We start from the raw sequence: 21,646 nt of genomic DNA, 5'->3' as shown, positions 1-21,646 counted from the left end.
ATTCGGTACTATGATGTGTTTTTGGAGCTCTCTGTATACAATATCATTGTTGGAACGTACAAAAGAGGCAATAAATAAAACACAAAGCCGTCAGTGAAGAAACCCAAAGGAACATGTAAAAATAGGCAGATCAGAATCACCTGAAACGATCACACTTTATGTAAATCTTGCTGAAGGCCGCAAGAGAAGAATATTGCAATATATTTTTCTAGTTCTTTCTTTTTTTCTAAGACTTGCATACACACGACGACAAAGCAGATTTTTTATCCGTACCGCACATCCAAAACTCCCTATATGGTTATACACTTTGAAAGGGAGATTATTTCGTAAATGAGGTAACTCGGGAGAAAGTGACTCCAAAATCCTCCAGGTTAATGTACTGTACTTCGCGTCACCACGAATATCATCGACCACATCGATATCGTTTGAGGAAAGATTGAGCAATTGATTTATCTAGTTACGCAGCATCACGGTGGTTCAGCTCATTAGATATTCGAGAAGTTTTTTTTTCTTTTGGGGCAGAGGAAACGAGGACATCCTCGGGTGAATTACATATTTCACGGTCGATTAATTTCCATGTCGAAGCATTAAGCCAGAGGCTTGTTAGGAAAAAACTGACCAGTGGAACAGTAGTACTAACGAACCGGCCCATTAATACCATAATTAAGTACAACACGTTTCTTTTACGCTGCTTGTTCCGAGCGTGAATTTTACGTAACTACCTTGGGAACAATAACTGAAAATATCAAAAACAACCCGGCCCAGGGTTTAAGGTATAAAAATACATTAATGGGTTCTAAAAATACCTTTAATAGATTCAATTTTTGAATGGGATGAACTGTTTTAAAGGAATTTTTCATGTAATTCCAAAAATGAAAAACGTCTTTGGAGTTATCGCGGAAAAAATGAACTGCCGGATCATAGGCAGGAAAATTAGAAAGAGGCGTTACTGACCTGCCCAAGAGGGCAAGGTTCAAGTCGACCATCTGTGGTTTAACAGTTGGAATCTACAAATTCGCTATTGAGGTTGATACCACAAAAACCATTCGTGAACCACTCGTGTCAGTCATGTTTTAATCACGACTTCCATAAGGAAAATTAACACCTCAATAAAGGTCACCTTCTACAACCTTTCCGCCTTCCGAAAACGGATGATCCTTCAGAATCAACACAATTAAAATAATGCACTATGATCTTTGATAAAAGTGTAAGAAAGTTTTCCTTCAAAATGAAAAACAAGACAGTAAAGTACCGTTCTGCAGATCTGATTTTGGTCATTCAGAATACACCATCTAATTGGTATCTTTAATAGCAAACCGTGAAAACGGCACAGCAACATCTGAAGAGCAACTCTACAACATAAGAAAATATGCGAAGGGAAACTTGGAAGAATCCAGTGATAGATTAGAAATCATCTCAGAGAGCAGGTCACCAGGCCACTGACTTTTTAGACGTCGAGGAGGATTGCTGGGAGGAAAGAAACGTGGATGTTAGAGAGGGATTGGAGGCCAGTGTGGAGATTTTCGTTGCTGGACTACAACTACATGTAAAAAGGAACAGTTAAGTCGTTTTGGATTTGTGGTTAGAAACATAAAAGGAAGACCTGACGATGGATCGAAGGTTTCGTGATTGTAAGATCTAGTTTCTGAGGAGAATTCCATGTTGGTTTCAGTACTGAGTTGTTTATGAGTGTTTTGTTGTGGAGGGAGAGTTTATATTTGTTGTCTAGTAGTGTTTTAAGTAATCGATATCGTCGGTTGAGTTCACTTATTTTTTTGAGTTGTATAGGGATTCAAGGTGAGTGATTTGTCTAAATATAGTCCTAGGTAGCGGATGACCTATTCTTTAGGAAGGCGGTGAGGTTATAATATATTGGAAGTAGACATGGTAAGAAGGTTATATTTGGGGACTTTTTCGTGTTCAGTTTAATTCGCCATTTTTTAATCATTTTTTAATGGGATAGTTTGGTGAATTCTGATGTGTGTCAGATTTAGAGAATATAATGACACGGTCATCAGCATATGTTAAGATAGTTGTGTCGGGATGGGATGAGATATAAGCAGTATATTTTCAAAGAAATTTGAAATAAATTTTGAAAGCTATGTCAATTTAGACATTTAAAGATGGTTTTTTCCTGATGATGACCTTAAAATAGGTGGAAAGTTTGGTAGATAAAGGGATGGCAAATTTGTTTTTTTTTCAACCAGAACATGTTGAGATCCAGGTTAGGTAATGAGATAGTTGCTAGAGTGTGGTGTTTGGTGTTATTATTATTCAATTAATTAAGGTTTTAAGTTGAGATAAAAAAGTCAGTGTCACGAGCGGGATTCGAACCCACGATCTTCGGCTTGATACGCCGCTACTCTACCACTTGACCTATCGTGTCTTCCATCCACTCAAATCAAAAGGTGGGGTTGAGATGGGAAGTTATTGCCACTCGGGCACCTTTTGGATTTTCCCTCCTTTTTGCCATTTTCAAATGTGTTATCTATTTGAATCTCGGCGACAAATGAAATGGCCACGGAGAGCTTTAGTGAAGTATACTTCATTTTAATTCATTAAGTTCACTATTTTTCGTGGTCCGCTTGACCAATAATATCATTCAATTAATTAAGGATTTAAGTTGAAAAAAAGTCAGTGCCACGAGCGGGATTCGAACCCACGATCTTCGGCTTGCTACGCCGCTGCTTTACCACTTGAGCAATCGTGACTTCGATCCACTCGGCACTAACTTCCCATCTCAACCCCACATTTTGTGTGCTCGAGTGGATCGAAGTCACGATTGCTCAAGTGGTAGAGCAACGGCGTAGCAAGCCGAAGATCGCGGGTTCGAATCCCGCTCGTGACATTGACTTTTTTATCTCAACTAAAAACGTCAATTAATTGAATGATATTAATTGGTCAAGCGGGCCACGAAAAATAGTGAAGTTATTATTCTTATTACGGTGTTACTATTGATACCTTTTGGCTGAGTATAATTTTCCTAATTTCTTAGTTCAATTCAATGGACTTGAATCTTCTTTGATGAAGAAGACTGTCATTGCTGAATTTCTTTTATCCAGGCCTTTTTGCTTCTCTAGGTTATATCTCGATTGGGTGGTTGCTTCGCATGTGAAGGTACTATGGGTTGTGTAGGGATTTTTTCAGCTGCAAGTTACCCCCCAACACTCCCTAGAATTTTACTCTTCCTCAAGAACAATGTAGTTCACAATTTTGGTGACGGTTCTTGATTCATGAGTTTGCTTTGTCTGGCACCTCTGGAGTAAGTCTAGTTCTCTTTCTGTTTTGTTTATTATGATCTCATTCTTACATGGATGAGTCTATGTTTGATCTTGCTATCCCTGTTATAAGTTCATGGCCTAGATTTGGTCTGGCAGATTCTAGTTTGTCTGGTTTTCTATTTTCTACACCCAGAATTCCTTGGTGTCTTGGTACCCAAGAGATTGTCAGGTTTTTAGTGATTTGGACAACCAAAACATATGACAAGCGTCTACCTTCTTTATGTCCTGGCTTTCCTCCTTCTAACCAATCCCTTCTTATTTAGGTCTTACATTCCATCCAGGTTCAGTGAAATTGTGAACAATTGGATTGATGGTGATTGATGGGATTGATATGATTTAATTAAATTATAAGACAACTCATTGAGTATATCGGTTCATATTGGCATGACTGATTGAAATTTGTTGGCCATGTAAATCTTGATTTAAAACTTCTCCTGAAACGGGCATTTTTTCTCATAAATATTAAACCAAATTATTAATGGAAGAATGATTATATAAATTGAACTGATTTATTAATATTTTTTTCTTATATTGTTACGCTCTCATTCTGAACCTGGCAGGCAGTCAGGACTGTTTTGTCAGTTCAAATAATTCTGATGGTTCAATTCCATTAAGGACACCTTTCATTCACATTGGACATTGTGGTATAAAATGAAAAAACCTGGTCCTATTTGATGTTATTTTATGAATTAATAAACCTAATTGAAAAGTGTAATTTTTTAGAGTGAATTGAAGATAACGGCTAACAAAACCCGCCCTCTGAAAAAGCTTTCGAATAAAATATGTTTAAAGTCTTATATATCAAGTTTTTTTAATTAAATTTTTTTTTCCAGAAATTCCGAAGATGTCTGTTAACTTGATGTCGGCGGACGCCGGAGACGACAACGGCCAGGACGAAGGAACACCGAGTAAGATTTTCCTCTCGTTTTTGTTTTTTAACCCACACGGCGAAACAGGGCGGGCCCTCTGATTTGGACTAAACGTGCGTCAAAGCGGTCCACCTTGGCCATCTGCCTTTGGACCTCAACCAAATAATTCATCGCCGGAGGATATTCGAAGATCTGCGAATTTGTTTCTGTCTCCAGGCGAAAAGATCCTTGGCGTCGTTCCTAATCACAGGCTGTTTATCAGTTTCCGATTTTGCGATTTATATAACGAAACCCTCATCCCCTAATCGGATGATCGAACGACCTGTTTATACATACAATAAATAGGGATAAGCCCTCTTCTGCTCTCGAGTGTGGCCCTAATCCTGAAATGTCAGCCGGCAGTCGCTTAATTTTAAACCGGACTAAAACTGCGTAATTTTTCACATTCATTCGTGTCCCTTATTTATACACCAAGGACGTAATTAAAACCGTGTTATAAATCTAAATCAGGTCTCGGACCGGCCAGCCACCCCCTCGTTATGTAAGATTTACTTATTCGAGAGGGATTGTATGAACCTCATGCAAATTATCAACGTACATGATGTTGTACATTCAGTGCTTCATAAATCGCCATTATCTTAATGCAGATTACGGTAACAGAATCATATGAATTGTTGAAAATTGCTTTATAATGAATAGAGCTAACAATCATTATAGATAGGGGATAAACAGCTATCTACTATTTGATTCGATCCATATATCAAATTTACAATGTGCAGCAGAATAAACTTGTGTATCCAATGTTTGCTAAAAAGCATTTTAATCTAACACCACTAAAAAAGTCACGTTTGGCTTCTGTACTAAAAATTTTTGTTTTACTACTATATATGATCAGAACACTTGCAATCTGTGCAAAAAATGGCAACTGTGAACACGATTTGTTTTTTTACAGGTTCAAATTTTAGCTAACTTTAGTATCTAAAGAAAAGGAGAAAAACTTTTTATTTTATTAATTTTGTTTACCGCTCACGCTCACCAAATTTACTTGGAATTTCTTGCTTTAAATTACAGAATTGTTATAGGAAAGAAATGAGTAGTTTAACCTTTTTCTAATATTGTCTATAATAATTTCAATAAAAAAATATTAAAAAAAGAATTAAACGACGAAGGTTGTTGAACAGTTCGTCATTTTTTTCACATGACAATTAACAACCCTGTAATTTAATTGTCTTTTTATTGACAACGAGTGAATAAAACAAAAATTAAATATGAACCACATTTTAAATAACGATAAATTAATAGTTTTATTAAACATAAAATAAAAAGATCACATTATGTGTTATTAAATTCACTAGTTTCGTGGTCCGCCACCAACTAATTTGTTTCAATTAATTACGGGTTTTAGTTGAGTGAAAAAAAAGGAAGGATAATTCAAAAGGTGGGGTTGAAATGGTAAGTTAGTGTCCGAGTGGATCGAGCTCACGATAGCTCAAGTGGCAGAGCAGCGGCGTATCAAGCCGAAGATCGTGGGTTCGAATCCCGCTCGTGACACTGACTTTTTTTAATCTCATCTAAAATCCTTAATTAATTGAAAGATATTAATTGATCAAGCGGACCACGAAAATTAGTGAATTTAATAAGTTCAAATGAAGTATATCTTCACTAAAGTTCTACATGGCCATTTTCATTTTCGCCTAGATTCAAATAGATTACACCACTTTTGAAAAATGACAAATAGGAGGGAAAATTCAAAAGGTGGGGTTGAGATGGGAAGTTAGTGTCCGAGTGGATCGAAGTCACGTTAGCTCAAGTGGTAGAGCGGCGGCGTATCTAGCCGAAGATCGAGGGTTCGAATTCCGCTCGTGACACTGACTTTTTTATCTCAACTAAAATCCTTAATTAATTGAAAGATATTAATTGATCAAGTGGACCACGAAAATTAGTGAATTTAATAAGTTCAAATGAAGTATATCTTCACTAAAGTTCTCCATGGCCATTTTCATTTTCGCCTAGAATCAAATAGATTACACCACTTTTGAAAAATGACAAATAGGAGGGAAAATTCAAAAGGTGGGGTTGAGATGGGAAGTTAGTGTCCGAGTGGTCGAGCTCACGGTAGCTCAAGTGGCAGAGCAGCGGCGTATCAAGCCTAAGATCGTGGGTTCGAATCCCGCTCGTGACACTGACTTTTTTTTATCTCGTCTAAAATCCTTAATTAATTGAAAGATATTAATTTGTCAAGCGGACCACGAAAATTAGTGAATTTAATCAGTTCAAATGAAGTATCTCTTCACTAAAGTTCTCCGTGGCCATTTTCATTTGTCGCCGAGAATCAAATAGATTGCACGACATTTGAAAAAATGGCAAAAAGGAGGGAAAATTCAAAATGTGGGGTTGAGATGGGAAGTTGGTGTCCGAGTGGTCGAGCTCACGGTAGCTCAAGTAGTAGAGCAGCGGCATATCTAGCCGTAGATCGTGGGTTCGAATCCCGCTCGTGACACTGACTTTTTTATCTCAACTAAAATCCTTAATTAATTTGAAAGATAAACGATAATTTTTTGCATTGTATAAATTCACATTTTTCCACATCCTACATGTATTTGTTAAACGTAAACAATGTTTGTAAATCCTAGGCCCTGAAGATGATCTCGTTAAAGATCGAAACGTTGGCACGATAAAGAAAATGTTTTTCTAAAACCGACGTCATACCAGACCGCATCTCACGATCTCCAAACAATAATCGACTAACGATCACTAATCACAACACACAGAAAGTAAAAATATAGGATTGTTTATTTGTAGTAAAACACAAACGAATTAGCACAAAAATAGCAACTTTTATTCAAGTATCACTTGTATTTTTTCTTGAGGTCATTAGTGACTATCATTTGGTTACTTCTGTGCATAAGGTCCTGTCCTTGTTTCAGGATTTTTGCTTGTTTTAGCAATTTTTATTTTTTCAACTATCGATAACGCCATTTTTTCGTAATTTGAACTCGGGGTCGGGCAAGTTTACGCCCTGTCCCCGTCGCCCGACATAGTTCGTTGTTGTCGGTCGAACAGTTCACATCGGCCGTTTTGTAAATCGTTGGTGTCGAAAAATTATATTTTTCCCTTCTGTCTTTTTTATTTCTCCATCGTCGTGGCCAGATCACATGTTGGCAACGGCTCTCCGAGAAAACGAGCTAAAGGGTATCCCGATTCCGTTTTCCCTTCACCGACTTCGCCCTTGTCTTTTTCCCTCTTTGACTATTCATGGAGTTTCGACGAGTAGGCTGAAAGGTGAGTTATCTTTATTTTATATTCTTTTTATTTTGAATTTTTCAAAATTTGTACTCTTGAAGAATACAGTCCAATAGCTTGTTACCAGTACATCATGTTTAATATTATTCCTATTCGACGAACTGTTTAAAATCGATACGATCCAATTTTCCGTGGATAAAGGATTAGTCAATGGAAATGCGTTCTATCACTCTTCAACCATGAATTATTAAGATTATCACGATGATTATGACTCTGACCGAATAGGTGTTCGCATCGGATTCCACGGCTCGAGTGCTTACATTGCGCAACATAACGTGAGACGAGAGCGTTCATCTCTGGCCCGAGAATAATTGGCTTTCTTGTTTCTGTTCGCTTTTATTTTGACCCGGTTGGTTAACGAGCGACCTCTGGGAATATATTTTCCGCCTCATTGAAAAGTGGAAAAAATTGTCGAGCCTATTATGCCGTCAGCACATTGATAGGATTGCGAAATTAAATTAATTGATGAGATGACAGCACTTCATAACCCATCGTCAAAATAATATCGTGTGTTATTCGTACTAAATTGATTCGGATCAAGAAACGACAAGGAACAGATTTCAAATCAAACTCGATCAGAGTAAATTTTTTTTTTTGATTTTTGTGCTTTGAATATATAAACGAAAACGAACTCGTGATACTAAACCTTGTAACGCTTACATATTTTAAAAATAAATATTAAAACTATAAAACCATTTATATTCATTATTCTGTACTGTGTTTGGTTATATAAGCGAGAGTTATTCGTTGCATAAACAGCGTAGGATATAGAATATGTCATATATGTTGGCCCTCGAATTTATACGCGCTACAAAGTAAAACTAATTATATTATTAATAATCACAGAAAAGTTATGCACATAAATTTACATAGGTGAAAGGTTTATTTAGTTAAAATGTCCATTTAAGACGATTTCTTTTGGTCCTCCGGGAAGGATATTTAATTATATTTCCTGTTGCTCTGTTTCGTCCTTTTAACATCACACATACTCGCGCCTTCTCACTTCTTCAAACGTAATTTATATTGACGTTGAAATATATGATGCTAAATGTGTAACAGTACATTTATGTGTGTGTATTATGTAATTGTAAATCTGATCTCTTGTGGGCTGGATTAAAATAAGCGCACACATAGCTTAAAAATTATATAAAATCACATATTAACAGGATTCTATGCACTCTTTGTTTTAATAAATAATCCTATATAAACACGTTCATAACAATGGTTCGACACTGCTGTATTAATGGATATTTAACATGTAACAATCAATCAATTAATTAAGGTTTTTAGCGAGATAAAAAAAGTCAGTGTCACGAGCGGGATTCGAACCCACGATCTTCAGCTAGATACGCCGCTGCTCTACCACTTGAGCTATCGTGGCCTCGATCCAATCGGACACTAACTTCCCATCTCAACCCCACCTTTTTGAATTTTCCCTCCTTTTTGCCATTTTTCAAATGTTCCCGCTTGTGACACTGATTTTTTTTATCTCAACTAAAAACCTTAGTTAATTGAAAGATATTAAATGGTAAAGTTGAACAGATCGTCATTTCTTTCACATGATAATTAACCTGTAATTTAATTGCCTTTTTTTTTGAGAACGAGAGAATAAAACAAAAATCAAAAATATGAACCATATTTTAAATATCGACAAATTAATAGTTTTATTAAACATAAAATAAAAAGATCACAATATGTGCTATTAAATTCACTAGTTTCGTGGTCCGCTTGACCAATTAATATCTTTCAATTAATTAAGGTATTTAGTTGAGAGTAACAAAAATACACGACATTTGAAAAATGGCAAAAGGAGGGAAAACTCATAAGGTGGGGTTGAGATGGGAAGTTGGTGTCCGAGTGGATCGAGGTCACGATAGCTCAAGTACTAGAGCAGCGGCGTATCTAGCCGAAGATCGTGGGTTCGAATCCCGCTCGTGCCATTAACATTTTTTCATGTCAACTAAAAACCTTAATTAATTGCAATGTATTGATTGATCAAGCGGACACGAAATTAGTGAATTTAACAAAACAATTATTTTTATTGAGTCTAAAATTTCTCGCATTGTATAAATTCATTTTTCACATCCTGCATTTTTTTGAATAATTTAAACAATAACGCAACCAATACCTTACATAAATATTAATTAATTGAAAAAAAGAATTGAAACAATGTTTATAAATCCCAGGCCCTGAAGATGATCTCAATAAAGGTCGAAACGTGACTCGATGAAGAAAATGTTTTTCTACAACCTACGTCACAACAGACCGCATCTCACGATCTCCTAATAACGTATATAAACTGGGGGAAAGGTGCAGCAAACAAAGAAAAATAACGTTGTATTCATTAAACAAAAACCACATAAATAATTATAAAACATCATATAACATTACCCTATATTGCTGTTTAAATTTACTGTCGTTCAATATTCTTTTTGTTTTTTTAAGTCTTGGAAATTTGTGTCGGAATATTAGCAACCATCTAAAAGAATCTGAAACCTCTTTTACGACAATTTAACAGTCTGCTTTGATGGATTGCTTGCTGTCTCTATTTTCAGTTGTTGAGCGTTGTCATAAACTATATATTCAACTATGTTAACGTTGATCTGGTAAAAGCGTTGTTTTTTGTCCGTTTCTTCGACCGTGTTGTAAAACGTGTGACTTTTATTTAGGAACAATGAAAGTTATGATGATCATATTGTTCCGATGATTTGCCAGCAGCACAAATGATGGGATTTAATGGCGAAGGGCTGGAGAAATAATTGAAGATAGGGTTCAAGTCGTACGAGCGTATGCGTAGGACAGTCCGACCGGGCTGATTATGCCACGGCATGTACATGCATATTGACTCCGCGCTAGGTTTTTATGTCTCGGGACATTCAATCTCTCTTCGATCCATTACCTCGTAATTACACGCCATGAACTATTCATGGGGCCTTGGAGAGCAGGCTGTAATAATGCGTCATAACAGCATATTTTATGGTTTCTTCGGAGCAGTTTTTGGTTTTTAGAAAACATTTAAAATATCAACATAAATGATAAAATTATACGACCAGAGATGGAAAAATGTATCGCGTGATAATTTGTTGCAGGTCTTTAATATATTCCATTGAAAACATTTTGCTCAAAAATCGTCAAATTGTGAGGAACATCATTTTTTGTGATAAAACAGCTGAAACCCGTTTGGTAATAAATTATATGGCCCATTCTTTCAACTGTTTTTAAAAACTCAAATAGGCCCATTAAATTTTTAAAAATAATTATTTTTTATATAATTTTCTTAATCCGCCCCGGATGACCAACCAAACCAAAGTTGGGTTTAATTCGACCTCTACAGTTGTATTTTTTGAATCCCCTCCAAATTATGGTTTGTGCGAATAAACAAATAATGAATTACAACTTTTTTCATTATTACTCTCTCACTCTCGCATAGAACTCCAAAACACTTATTTGTCTGTCTGCCTGTCTGTTGTCACTCTCTCTCTCTCTCTCTCTCTCTCTCTCTCTCTCTCTCTCTCTCTCTCTCTCTCTCAACACAACCAACTCAAATACCATAAAAAATAAAATTTTTTGTTTCCTTATTCTTGTCCCATCCTTCTACACCACTCTCTCTCTCTCTCACTCTCTCTCTCTCTTTCTCTCTCTCTCTCTTTCTTTCTCTCTCTAGATATCTACCTTCCTTTCTGTCTACTTTTTTCTGTCTTTATCTACTCATCTATCTACCTTTACTTTTGCCTTTATATTTGTCTGTCTCCCTTTCTCCTTATTTTTTCGTTTCCTTATTCTTGCCCCACCCTCTCTCTCTCTCTCTCTCTCTCTCTCTCTCTCTCTCTCTCTCTCTAGACATCTACCTTCCTTTCTATCTATATCTTTCTATCTTTACCTACCCATCTATCTACCTTTACTTTTGCCTTTATATTTCTCTCTCTCCCTTTCTCCTTATTTTTTTGTTTCCTTATTCTTGCCCCGCCCTTCTATCTTTCTCTCTCTCACTATCTATCTAGCTATCTATCTTTCTCTCACGATCTATCTATCTCATTATTCTCTGCCTTCTCTCTTAATAAAACTCACATGCAATTGACAACGTTGAATGATGTTCATAAAAAGTATTGCATAAACACCATAAAAGATAAAAATTTTTGTTTCCTTATTCTTGACCCACCCTTCTCACTCTCTCTCTCTCTCTCTCTCTCTCTCTCTCTCTCTCTCTCCCCCTCCCCCTCCCTCTTCCCTCTCTTTTTTTACTTTGACTTTCAATTAATCGTGGATATTAAAACACATTCACAGTAATTATTTAACAATTTGGGGAAATGCCGAAAATACAGATTGGATAAAGCGGGCTGTGAGTTTCCTGGTGAAATCCTAAAACGGGCTAACAAGCAACAGTTTGTTAAACAGAGAGCTTGAAGTTTTGTGAGTGGCTCGCATAGGTAGGGGGCGAGGGAAAACAAATTGGTCTTTTCGGGCCGACGTCCAACTTGCTCGAGGGCCGACAATCCTCCGGCAGTTTATGCTAGCCATGGGCTTATGAATTGCAAAGTCGATTGACGGATATAGAGATCCATATGGTAAGACAATCGGCCCTTAACCGACCGCTGGTTCTCAATGGACGTGGACCGCATTTTAGGAAGGGAAAAAATTATCGGGAAGCGACTTTGATTTATAGATTCGTACTGGGATAGGCTGCTGATTAAAGAGCGTTCGACTAACAAGTGCCTTGCAACACGCGATCCAACTCACTTAAAATTTTCATAGGCGAATCTAATACCATACAACCATAGAATTGAAGAATGGGCGATTTAATAGCATTCGAACACGTTTTAAATAACAACATTTTACACTTAACAAGACGTTTACAACATCCTCTACACCCAGAACTTGTCTTTATGAATAATATCCCTGGTTCCAAATATGTTGGTCTTCCGGGACGAATAGATAATAACGCTTAAAACGTTTCGTAATAGATTTACTTGTTTATTGACAATTTAAACTAAATCAAGTAGTAAAGAGAGGTAGAGAGAGAAAGAAAGAGTAAGAGAGTGATAGACAGACAGAAGAGAGAAAGATTAGGCAAAGATGATAGGGGGAAAGAAACTGAGAGTTGGTAAAAAGGGCCATTAAGACAGAAATAGAGAAAAAGAAAGAATAAAATACATAAATATACAGATAAGTAGATAGATCGAGAAAAAGAAGAAGAGTGGTTGGTTGATCGATATCGTTTTATTTATGGTATAAATTATAAGAAAAATTGAGTAGATACGTCGAATTCGGTCGTAATATTAAATATTTTGCCATCTTCATTGGTCTATAACTCATACTTTCTATCTCCTCGGTTTTTCTCTGCGTGTGCCATGTAAATATATTTTGCAAGTGCCATCTACGTCGATATGCGCTTTAGATCTCGAAGTTTAATCCCAACAAACACGCGTAACGTAAAACACACACATATACGCAGAAAGAGAGAAAGAAAGAGAGCGAGAGAAAGCGAGAGAAAGCGAGAGAAAGCGAGAGAGAGAGAGAGAGAGAGAGAGAGAGAGAGAGAGAGAGAGAGTGATAGTGAGACAGAAGAGAGAAAGATTAAGCGAAGACGATAGGGGGAAAGAGACTGAGAGTTTGGTAAAAAGGGACATAGAGAAAATAGAGAAAAGAAAGAATTAGATACATAAATATATAGATCCTTTTTAAAAAAGATGGTTCCTACTCACATTAAGTTGTTTCGCAACAATCCGGATTTCGAGCTCTTTAGCTCATCGTCAGTTGAAAGGGTTTCTACAAACACGTCTAGGACCATCTAAAAGAAACAAAACATAATTTCAATTCAAATTTAAATTCACCAGTGTTACATAGTTTCAACAAAGGGAGAGAACTAGATTGGTTTGAGAAATTTGAAATTACAAAATGTAAAATTGAACATGGTGATAAATGCATTAATAATATAATTTTGATTTTGATCAATCTCCCATTTTAAAAATGTATATAAATAATATTAAACGTCCAAATAATTAAACTAATTATTTTAATTGTTATTATTTTTATAATAATTTAACAATATTAAGGTATTATTCTAAGGAAAGGATATTAAAATATTATTCTTCTGCTAGATACGCCGCTGCTCTACCACATGAGCTATCGTGAGCTCGATCCACTCGGACACTAACTTCCCATCTCAACCCCACCTTTTGAATTTTCCCTCCTTTTTGCCATTTTTCAAATGTCGTGTAATCTAGTTGATTCTCGGAAACAAATGAAAATGGCCACGGAGTACTTTAGTGAAGAGATACTTCATTTGAACTTATTAAATTCACAAATTTTCGTTGTCCGCTTGACCAAATAATATCTTTCAATTAATTAAGGATTTTAGATGAGATAAAAAAGTCAGTGTCACGAGCGGGATTCGAACCCACCATCTTCGGCTTGATACGCCGCTGCTCTACCACTTGAGCTACTGTGAGCTCGTCCACTCGGACACTAACTTCTCATTTCAACCCCACCTTTTGTATTTTCCTTCCTTTTTTTTCACTCAACTAAAAACCGTAATTAATTGAAAGGGATGGTTAGGGATGGAATGAAGGAAATTAGTTGGTCAATTATTTGGTGGCGGACCACGAAACTAGTGAATTTAATAACACATATTGTGATCTTTTTATTTTATGTTTAATAAAACTATTAATTTATCGTCGTGCAAAATATATTTTTTTACATTGAATCAAAGTATTTCTACTCACTCAAAGTGTTTGTCTTCTGGGTAATTGTGCCATTCTTGCGTGTCGTGTTGAGAGTTCCGGTGAAATATTGCTGTTTTATGTTTATATATGTGGGATTTTGAGGAAGTGGGGAAGGAAGTCCGTATAGAAAAGTAATAAATGTAGAAATTTAATTAATTACATTCACTAGTTGCGTGGTCAGCCTGACAAATTAAGATCTTTCAATTTAGTTTTTAGTTGTGATAAAAAAATCAGTGTCACGAGCGGGATTCGAACCCACGATCTTCGGCTAGATACGCCGCTACTCTACCACTTCAGCTATCGTGACCTCGATCCACTCGGACACTAACTTCTCATCTCAACCCCCACCTTTTGAATTTTCCCTCCTTTTTGCCATATTTCGAATCCCGCTCGTGACACTGACTTTTTTATCTCAACTAAAAACCTTAATTATTTGAAAGTAATAAATTACGTTTATCCCAACAAATATTAAATAAATCTTGTTTGTCTGTTCTAAATAAAGCAGCATTTGTACTTGCATTTCACTATTTTTCTTAAAATTTCACATGAATGTGAGTTTGTTTTAAATAGTAAATCGCACACTTGTATCATGTGTTTGATTGTCACTTTGATGATTTTAAATCATTTTTGTACATTAATCCTGTTGGTTTCAATTGTGTTGACCTTTGTCTTAAGCAATAACATCAATTGGAAATACGTCCAGAGTTAATAAATCTGGAGTGTAACAGGGCAAAGGGGAGGGGGAAAAAGTCCTCAAGGGTGGATCCAGGAAGACAATTAAGAACCAAAAGGGTGCAAAGAGAGGGGTTAAGGTTTCATTAAGAGTGTATTGAAAGGAGCTCGGCCCTCTAAATGTTGACACGGAGGAGATTGCAAGCCGCTAATAAACTCCGGCCCGGGCCCTTACGGTAAATACAATTTTTTTTGTCTTCGTCCTCCTCTAGATTCCCCTTTTAAAAATAAAATTCACCCCGCGGGCATTTACGACATAATTAACGGCCCAGGGCGTAAAACGGAAAGGGCCGCCGTGTAAATCACTACCCTGAGGCGTTAAACGTCGTCCGGGGTGACTAATCGGGGCAAATCACGACGTTTATGCTCGTCCTGGACCCTAATTTAGCCTGGGATGGTGAAATCCGGCAAATGCCCAATAATGTGGGGAGTATCCAATAATATCCAATAAAACAAATATAAATAAATGTAAATTTTTAATTTTTCATAAACAAATTCGTGTGCTTTAAAAAAGGTAAATTCATTACTTATTTAAACAATTATTTGGACCTTGCAGGAATATACATCATCAGTATCTATTTTTTTAATTTTTCATTATATACAATACCTTTTAAAAAATGCATTTCGAATCGACAAGCTGTTTGGCCAAGATGGAAGAAGGTATGTTTATATCAACATGTTATATATGTTTAAAAAAAAGTGGCCATCCTCAATATTTTTAATTATCTCTGAGACAATCGTCCGTTGATTACCTACAATAATATTTCGTCCGTTTTAATGCATTAGAATAGAAAATAGTTTATTCGCCACAATTTACATCCATATGCATATAAAAGGGGTATTCACAATATTTCGAATATGTTAACTCGAATAGAGAAATGTCCAGTAAGATCATTAAGTCCCCTTTCTTTCTTAGCATGTTTTTTTTTCTTTTATTGTATATTACAACTACCTGCATTTTGGTATCTAGTAATAAGTGTATGAATAAATAATTAAAAAAACAAGAGTGGAGAAATTACCCACTGTTAGTACTCCTAACTATTCTTTATTCAATTGTCACTGGATAGAAGATCTCGTGGCCATCATCTCTTTGGTCGGAGATGAGAGGATTTGAATTTGAAGATTTATAGTGGTTGGGAGGTTTGGGTAAAATTTTCGGTAACGGGAGTGGATTGCATCTTGGACAAAAGAAATATTTAGGTCTATGTGGGTAGTGTCGTTGGACACATAAAAGGGAGCATTAAGGATTTTTCTGAGGATGATGGATTGGGCTCTTTGGATGCGTAGGATATTGGAACGTTTGGCTGAACCCCACACTTTTTTTTATTTATTTTTTTTATTGGCCTTATGATCTTTGCATATTAGCCATGACGAATTCTGATATATGTTGTTCAAATTGGGGGTTATCGGGAAAAAAGGGCCAGAGGCGACGGTGGGAATCGAACCCACGACCGCGGCGTGAGAGTCTCTCATGCTAACCACTCGGCTTGAACTCCACACTTCCAGTCCCTAAGTCCATATCGTCTTCACTAGAGTGATATACATTAGTCTTTTGTTTAAGAGAGGTAGGTTAGAACGTGTGTCAAGAAGTCGTGAAAGTGCTCTGAAACGTTTCATAACTTCTTGTCGATTCAGTCGTGTGTGGAGATTCCACGTCAGACGTTTGTCAATGTATAGTCTTAGGAAGCGCACCTTGTCCGCAATTGGGAGGGGTATTTGATTGAAGTAGACTGGAGGAGGGATCATTTTGCGGAAGGTGAAGGTTATGTGGGTGGATTGGAGTCTTTTTTTTACTCATGATTCCAGTAGTGTGAGATGTTCTTGAAGGATTCGAGTTGAAATGACTGGATCTGAATTGCTTGAAAGGATCGCTGTATTGTCTGTAAAGGTTAGAGTGGTAGTTTGAGGTTGGGATGGGAGGTCTGCCGTGTACACTTGGCACAGTGTGGGCGCCAGAACACTACCCTGAGGAACACCAGCAAGGAGAAGGTGGTTTTGGGAAGACGCCGATCTTTCCATGACTGGGGAGTACCGGTCAGTGAGGTTGCTTGGAAGGATAAGGTAGTAGGTTGAGGGAAGGATGTCCGTGAGCGAGCCCGGGTGCCAAACTCGATCGAAGGCCCGGGCCACCTCAAGGAAGCCCCCGGACAATACTGCCCTAACTCAAGAGAGGCAGAAATTACATCTACAACGCGGTGGCACTGCTGAACTGCTGAGTGACCGCCACGAAACCCAAATTGATTGTCGGGTATAACATTTTTAGAATTAAGGATTGGGAGGATACGTCTTAAAACAAGCCGTTCCAGGATTTTTCCTAAAATCGATAGTAGGCTAATGGGTCTGTAGGAAGTAGGATAATGTGTGTGTTTTTTGGGTTTAGGAATCATACGGATGACAGAATGTTTCCAAGGACTAGGAAAATAGGTTGTCCGTACGACTGAATTAAATATACAGGTGATGAATATTACGGATTTCTTTGGAAGGTGTGTGAGGATTTGGGGAGTTAGCGAGTCAAATCCAGGAGCTTTTTTATGTTTGAGCTGGCGTATAGCATACTGCAGCATACATCTGACGGAGAGAACGGTTTAGGGGGAAGAGATTAAGGGAGAGGAGTGTTGAGGAATTCTTCGATCTGTCGAACATAATCAGGGTCTATGATATTGGCGTGTGGGGTGAAGACAGTGGAAAGGAGATCTGCAACATGATTGGCTTTCTCCTCGTCCGATTTGGACCAAGATCCATCTTGTCGGCGAAGAGAGGAGGATACTTTACGGTAAGATAGGATTTTTCGAGTAGCCACCAAGAGCGACTTATTTTCTGTTGTTAGTTGTATGTACTATCTGAATTTGTCGGAGCGGTAAGTTCTCAATTCTATGTTTAGGTGGTGAGTTAGTCTGGTCAGTACTTGTTCATCCGAAGGGTAGCGGCTTCTTTGCCACTCGTGGCGATCATGTCTTTTTTTATTGATCAGTTGGCGTATGTAAAGTAGTAGGTTAATGTGTTGTGTTGACGTGTGTTTGTAGGTGCAGCTTAGAGGCATTGATGGCGTCTGTTATTGTAGATGTTAACTGTTTTATGGCAAAGTCGATGTTGTCGTCTTTAAAGATATGATAAAGTTTGTATTCTTGTCTACGTGTGCATTGAATAGGTTCCAGTCTATTGGTCCATTTAGTAGTGTTGCTCTGGGTGCAATATGGATTGGGTAGGTGTCTATAGTTAGGAGGACTGGACAATGATCAGAGGATAAGTCGTTCAGTATGCACGCGTGGTGGTGGAGCGAGGTGAGTATCTTAGCATGTTAAACGTTAATTTTTCCTCAATGCTGCGCGTGGTGGAACCAAAAATAAAGCTATAACAGTCATTGAAGGCTTATTGTTGTTTGCTTTGGTTTTCTTTTGTATTACATTGTAAGATGCCATAAGTTAATAAAAAAGGAAAATTAATCAACTCTTTCATTCAAACTACTATCTATACACTATAAAAGTACTAACAAAGACGCCAACTAACAAATTCGTGCCGACTTGTATGCTAACGGCTAATGCCTACAACTTTATAGGATAGGGGAAACCTACTAGGAATGAGAGTATAAGGTCAGGTCAGAAACTAACAAAACAGATATATTTGGTCTGATTTAATTAAGGCGGATTTAAGAATAAAAATACGTGTAAACAAAAAACAGCTGTTAAATTCGTGGCTGCCATGTTGGTTACCTACTCCCTAACGGGACTACATTTTCGACCTAACATCTAACATCGGCCCTGGCTTGTTACATCGAGCAATGTTAACTAGCCGATTTTTACAAGTTACGTCATCATTTTTCTCGATCTAACAGGACCTAACGGAATAAAGAGAGTGAACACAAAAATCGTGAATACCCATGAAGTTACATTTGCCCTCTACATGTGATGTGGCGGGGCAATAGTGGACATGCTGATGATGTCTTTAGATCATGTCTGCTTTAGGTCGCGTGGACCTTCCTACCACTTAACTTGGAATAATGTGAACGCGAGGGCGAAAGCGGAAAGAGAGAAAGCGAGAGAGAGAAAAGAGTGAGGAGAAAGAGAAGAAAAAGAGAAAGATAGATAAACGAAAATGAGAAATAATAATGATAGTTATTCAGATATCGTGAGATGCGTTCGGGTGTGATGTAGGTTTCAGAAAAACATTTTCTTTATCGTGCCAACGTTTCGATCTTTTATTGAGATCATCTTCAGGGCTCAAAGTGTTTGTCTTCTGTGTAATTGTGCCATCCTTGCGTGTCGTGTTGAGAGTGGCACTCTGACCGCATCTCACGATATCTGAATAACTATCGATTAACGGTCACTAATCTCTATACACAATAATAATGATGATGTGTTTTTATTTTACTATGCAAAGTTAGCCCTTGTCGGATGTTCTATCACATAACGAGCAAAAATCGAATAATATGCAAAAAAGAGATCGATATGTAGACAGATAGCAGGTTAAAATTAGTAATCCTTTTTAAAAAGATAGTTCCCACTCACAGTAAGTTGTTTTGCAACGATCCGGATTTCGAGCCCGTTGCTCATCATCAGGTTGTAGAACTCTTTCAACCTGATGATGAGCTAAAGGCACGAAATCCGGATCGTTGCAAAACAACTTAGTTAATAGGAACTATATTTTTAAAAAGGATTGAAAACCGCACTCACTCCACCATTCATCATTTCTAATAAAATTAGTATGTCAATCTAGAAGAGTGTATTAAAACAATAGAAAAGTCCTTTTAAAGGAATCAGGCCCGTTTTGTTTTTCGATCCTTTCACCCGGAAGTTAAACTAATTCTCACCAATCGACCTCGCTTGACAAATAGTAAAACATTGAACAAAAATTACTTTATAATAATTGTTACCACTTACCTAGCTTGACGTGTTTTTTATTATTTAGCCTTCGTACGACCGCCTTTCTCCACCGAAAGATTAAGCTCTTGTATTGACTACTTCGAAAAGTCTGATCGAGTTTGCTATTGATCGTATTATTTGCTCTGGCACTTTGAAACCAAAATTCCCTCGTGAAGCCAATATTTACTAGTCAACATATGGAAAAAACGACTGTGTTGTTATGGCAAAAAAAGATGAAAGCTACAAATAAATAACAAAAATCACTCAAAATTAAGATTTTTTAAATAAATTTATTTATTAAAACTGGTCTTATTAGACCAACCATTAACTTTACAATAATATTTTAGAATAAATAAATGTTTACATTCTTATAAACCCATTTGTAGAGTAAGATTTACATTTCACTATTCACTATTCATTTTTAACTACACAAGTTCATATGACTTTGTCCTTTTCTGACCATGTTTCGGTTATGTAAGAGTTTGGTCGCTTCCACATTCTCGTGCTGGCTGAGGCAAGCCTAGTGTTTGGTGGCAAATCTTTGTATTTCCACCTTGACTTCAGGGAACTTAAGATCCTTGTGTCCTTATTCCTTAGGTACCAAGGTGCATTGACCATGTTACGTAAGATTTTATTTTGGAGTGTTATATGATTTTGATATTGCTGTGTTTGGTACAACCCCATACTTGAATACCATATGTCCACATAGGCTTTATGATTTGTTTATATAATAATATTTTATTTTGTATAGCAAGATTGGACCCACGTCCTATCAACCAGTATAGTTGTCTATACCTTAAACCTATTTCTGTCCTTTTTTTTCTTCACGTGTTCTTTCCATCTCAGCTTGGCATCTAAGGTCATTCCCAGATATTTAACTGTGTTACTGTATGGTATAGTAGTTCGATCGATAAACTCAAATAAAGGTGACTAAAAATTTGATATGTTATATTTTTTAATTAATTTAATGTAAAATATTTATTGCACTGTTTGTCGCAAGGACCCGTTCTTTTATGAGCTTCAAGTAGCATTAAGTACCAAAAGAAAGTTGGTCAAACTTGGCTGAGAAGTACGTGGATTAGAAATTAATTAAGATTTTTTAGTTGAGATAAAAAGTCAGTGTCACGAGCGGGATTCGAACCCACGACCTTAGGATAGATATGCCGCTACTTTACCACTTGAGCTATCGTGACTTCGATCCACTCGGACACTAACTTCCCATCTCAACCCCACCTTTTGAATTTTCCCTCCTTTTCGCCATTGTTTTATGTCAACTAAAAACCTTAATTAATTGAAAGATATGGATTGCTCAAGCGGACCACGAAGCTAGTGAATTTAGTAGATTAGAATATTTTTGGGACAAAAGTTAATTAAATAAGGAAAGCTATAATTAAACATGATTCAGTTGATATAATTTATAACCACATGTTCCATATGTGGGAATCGTATACGGATTTGAACGACCATATGGACTCTATTGCCATCCCTACTTTCCTAAATATCTTAGGATGATCTTCCTAAGGATTTACGCATTTTAGAAGTTATAATTATAATTATCATAAGAATATAATGCTATTTTATAATGTGGCTCTTAAAGAAAAGTAGTGAAGTTATTTGTGATTACCTTGATCTGCCTAAAAAAGATAGGTATGTCAGATGCATTTAAGGTTTTCGCCATCTTTAGCAGTTGATTTGCACAACACTGACTCACACAAATGAACAAGGGCAGGTAAGCAGACATACAACTCCATTAGATGGTCACGAGCCGTACTAATTTAAGACCTACAAGAACTGGCAAATCAGGATGATCGGAGAAGACCATAGGGCCTAGTAGTGTTTGGTATTCGGGAGCCAAATAAAATGTATTTTTGTATTTCGTG

The 21,646-nt window shown here is 36.9% G+C and overlaps 1 protein-coding gene and 1 non-coding gene across 2 annotated transcripts in view; both read left to right on the top strand.

Moving 5' to 3' along the window:
- The window catches only part of LOC106663498 (netrin-1), a 98,523-nt gene that overhangs the window by 63,621 nt on the left and 13,256 nt on the right, over nucleotides 1-21,646 (top strand). Inside the window, exon 3 of the mRNA XM_024230290.1 lies at nucleotides 4,115-4,189. Coding sequence (XP_024086058.1) covers nucleotides 4,115-4,189 — 75 coding nt within the window. The remainder of the gene's footprint in view (nucleotides 1-4,114; nucleotides 4,190-21,646) is intronic.
- Nucleotides 2,776-2,848, top strand: Trnaa-agc. Its single transcript has one exon. It is a non-coding gene; the product is annotated as a tRNA-Ala (tRNA).

Source organism: Cimex lectularius, unplaced genomic scaffold (assembly GCF_000648675.2).
Source record: "Cimex lectularius strain Harlan isolate CLEC.00 unplaced genomic scaffold, Clec_2.1 scaffold403, whole genome shotgun sequence".
Lineage (NCBI taxonomy): Eukaryota > Metazoa > Arthropoda > Insecta > Hemiptera > Cimicidae > Cimex > Cimex lectularius.
Note: the sequence above shows the minus strand (reverse complement) of the source record. Positions and strands in the feature narration are given on the sequence as shown.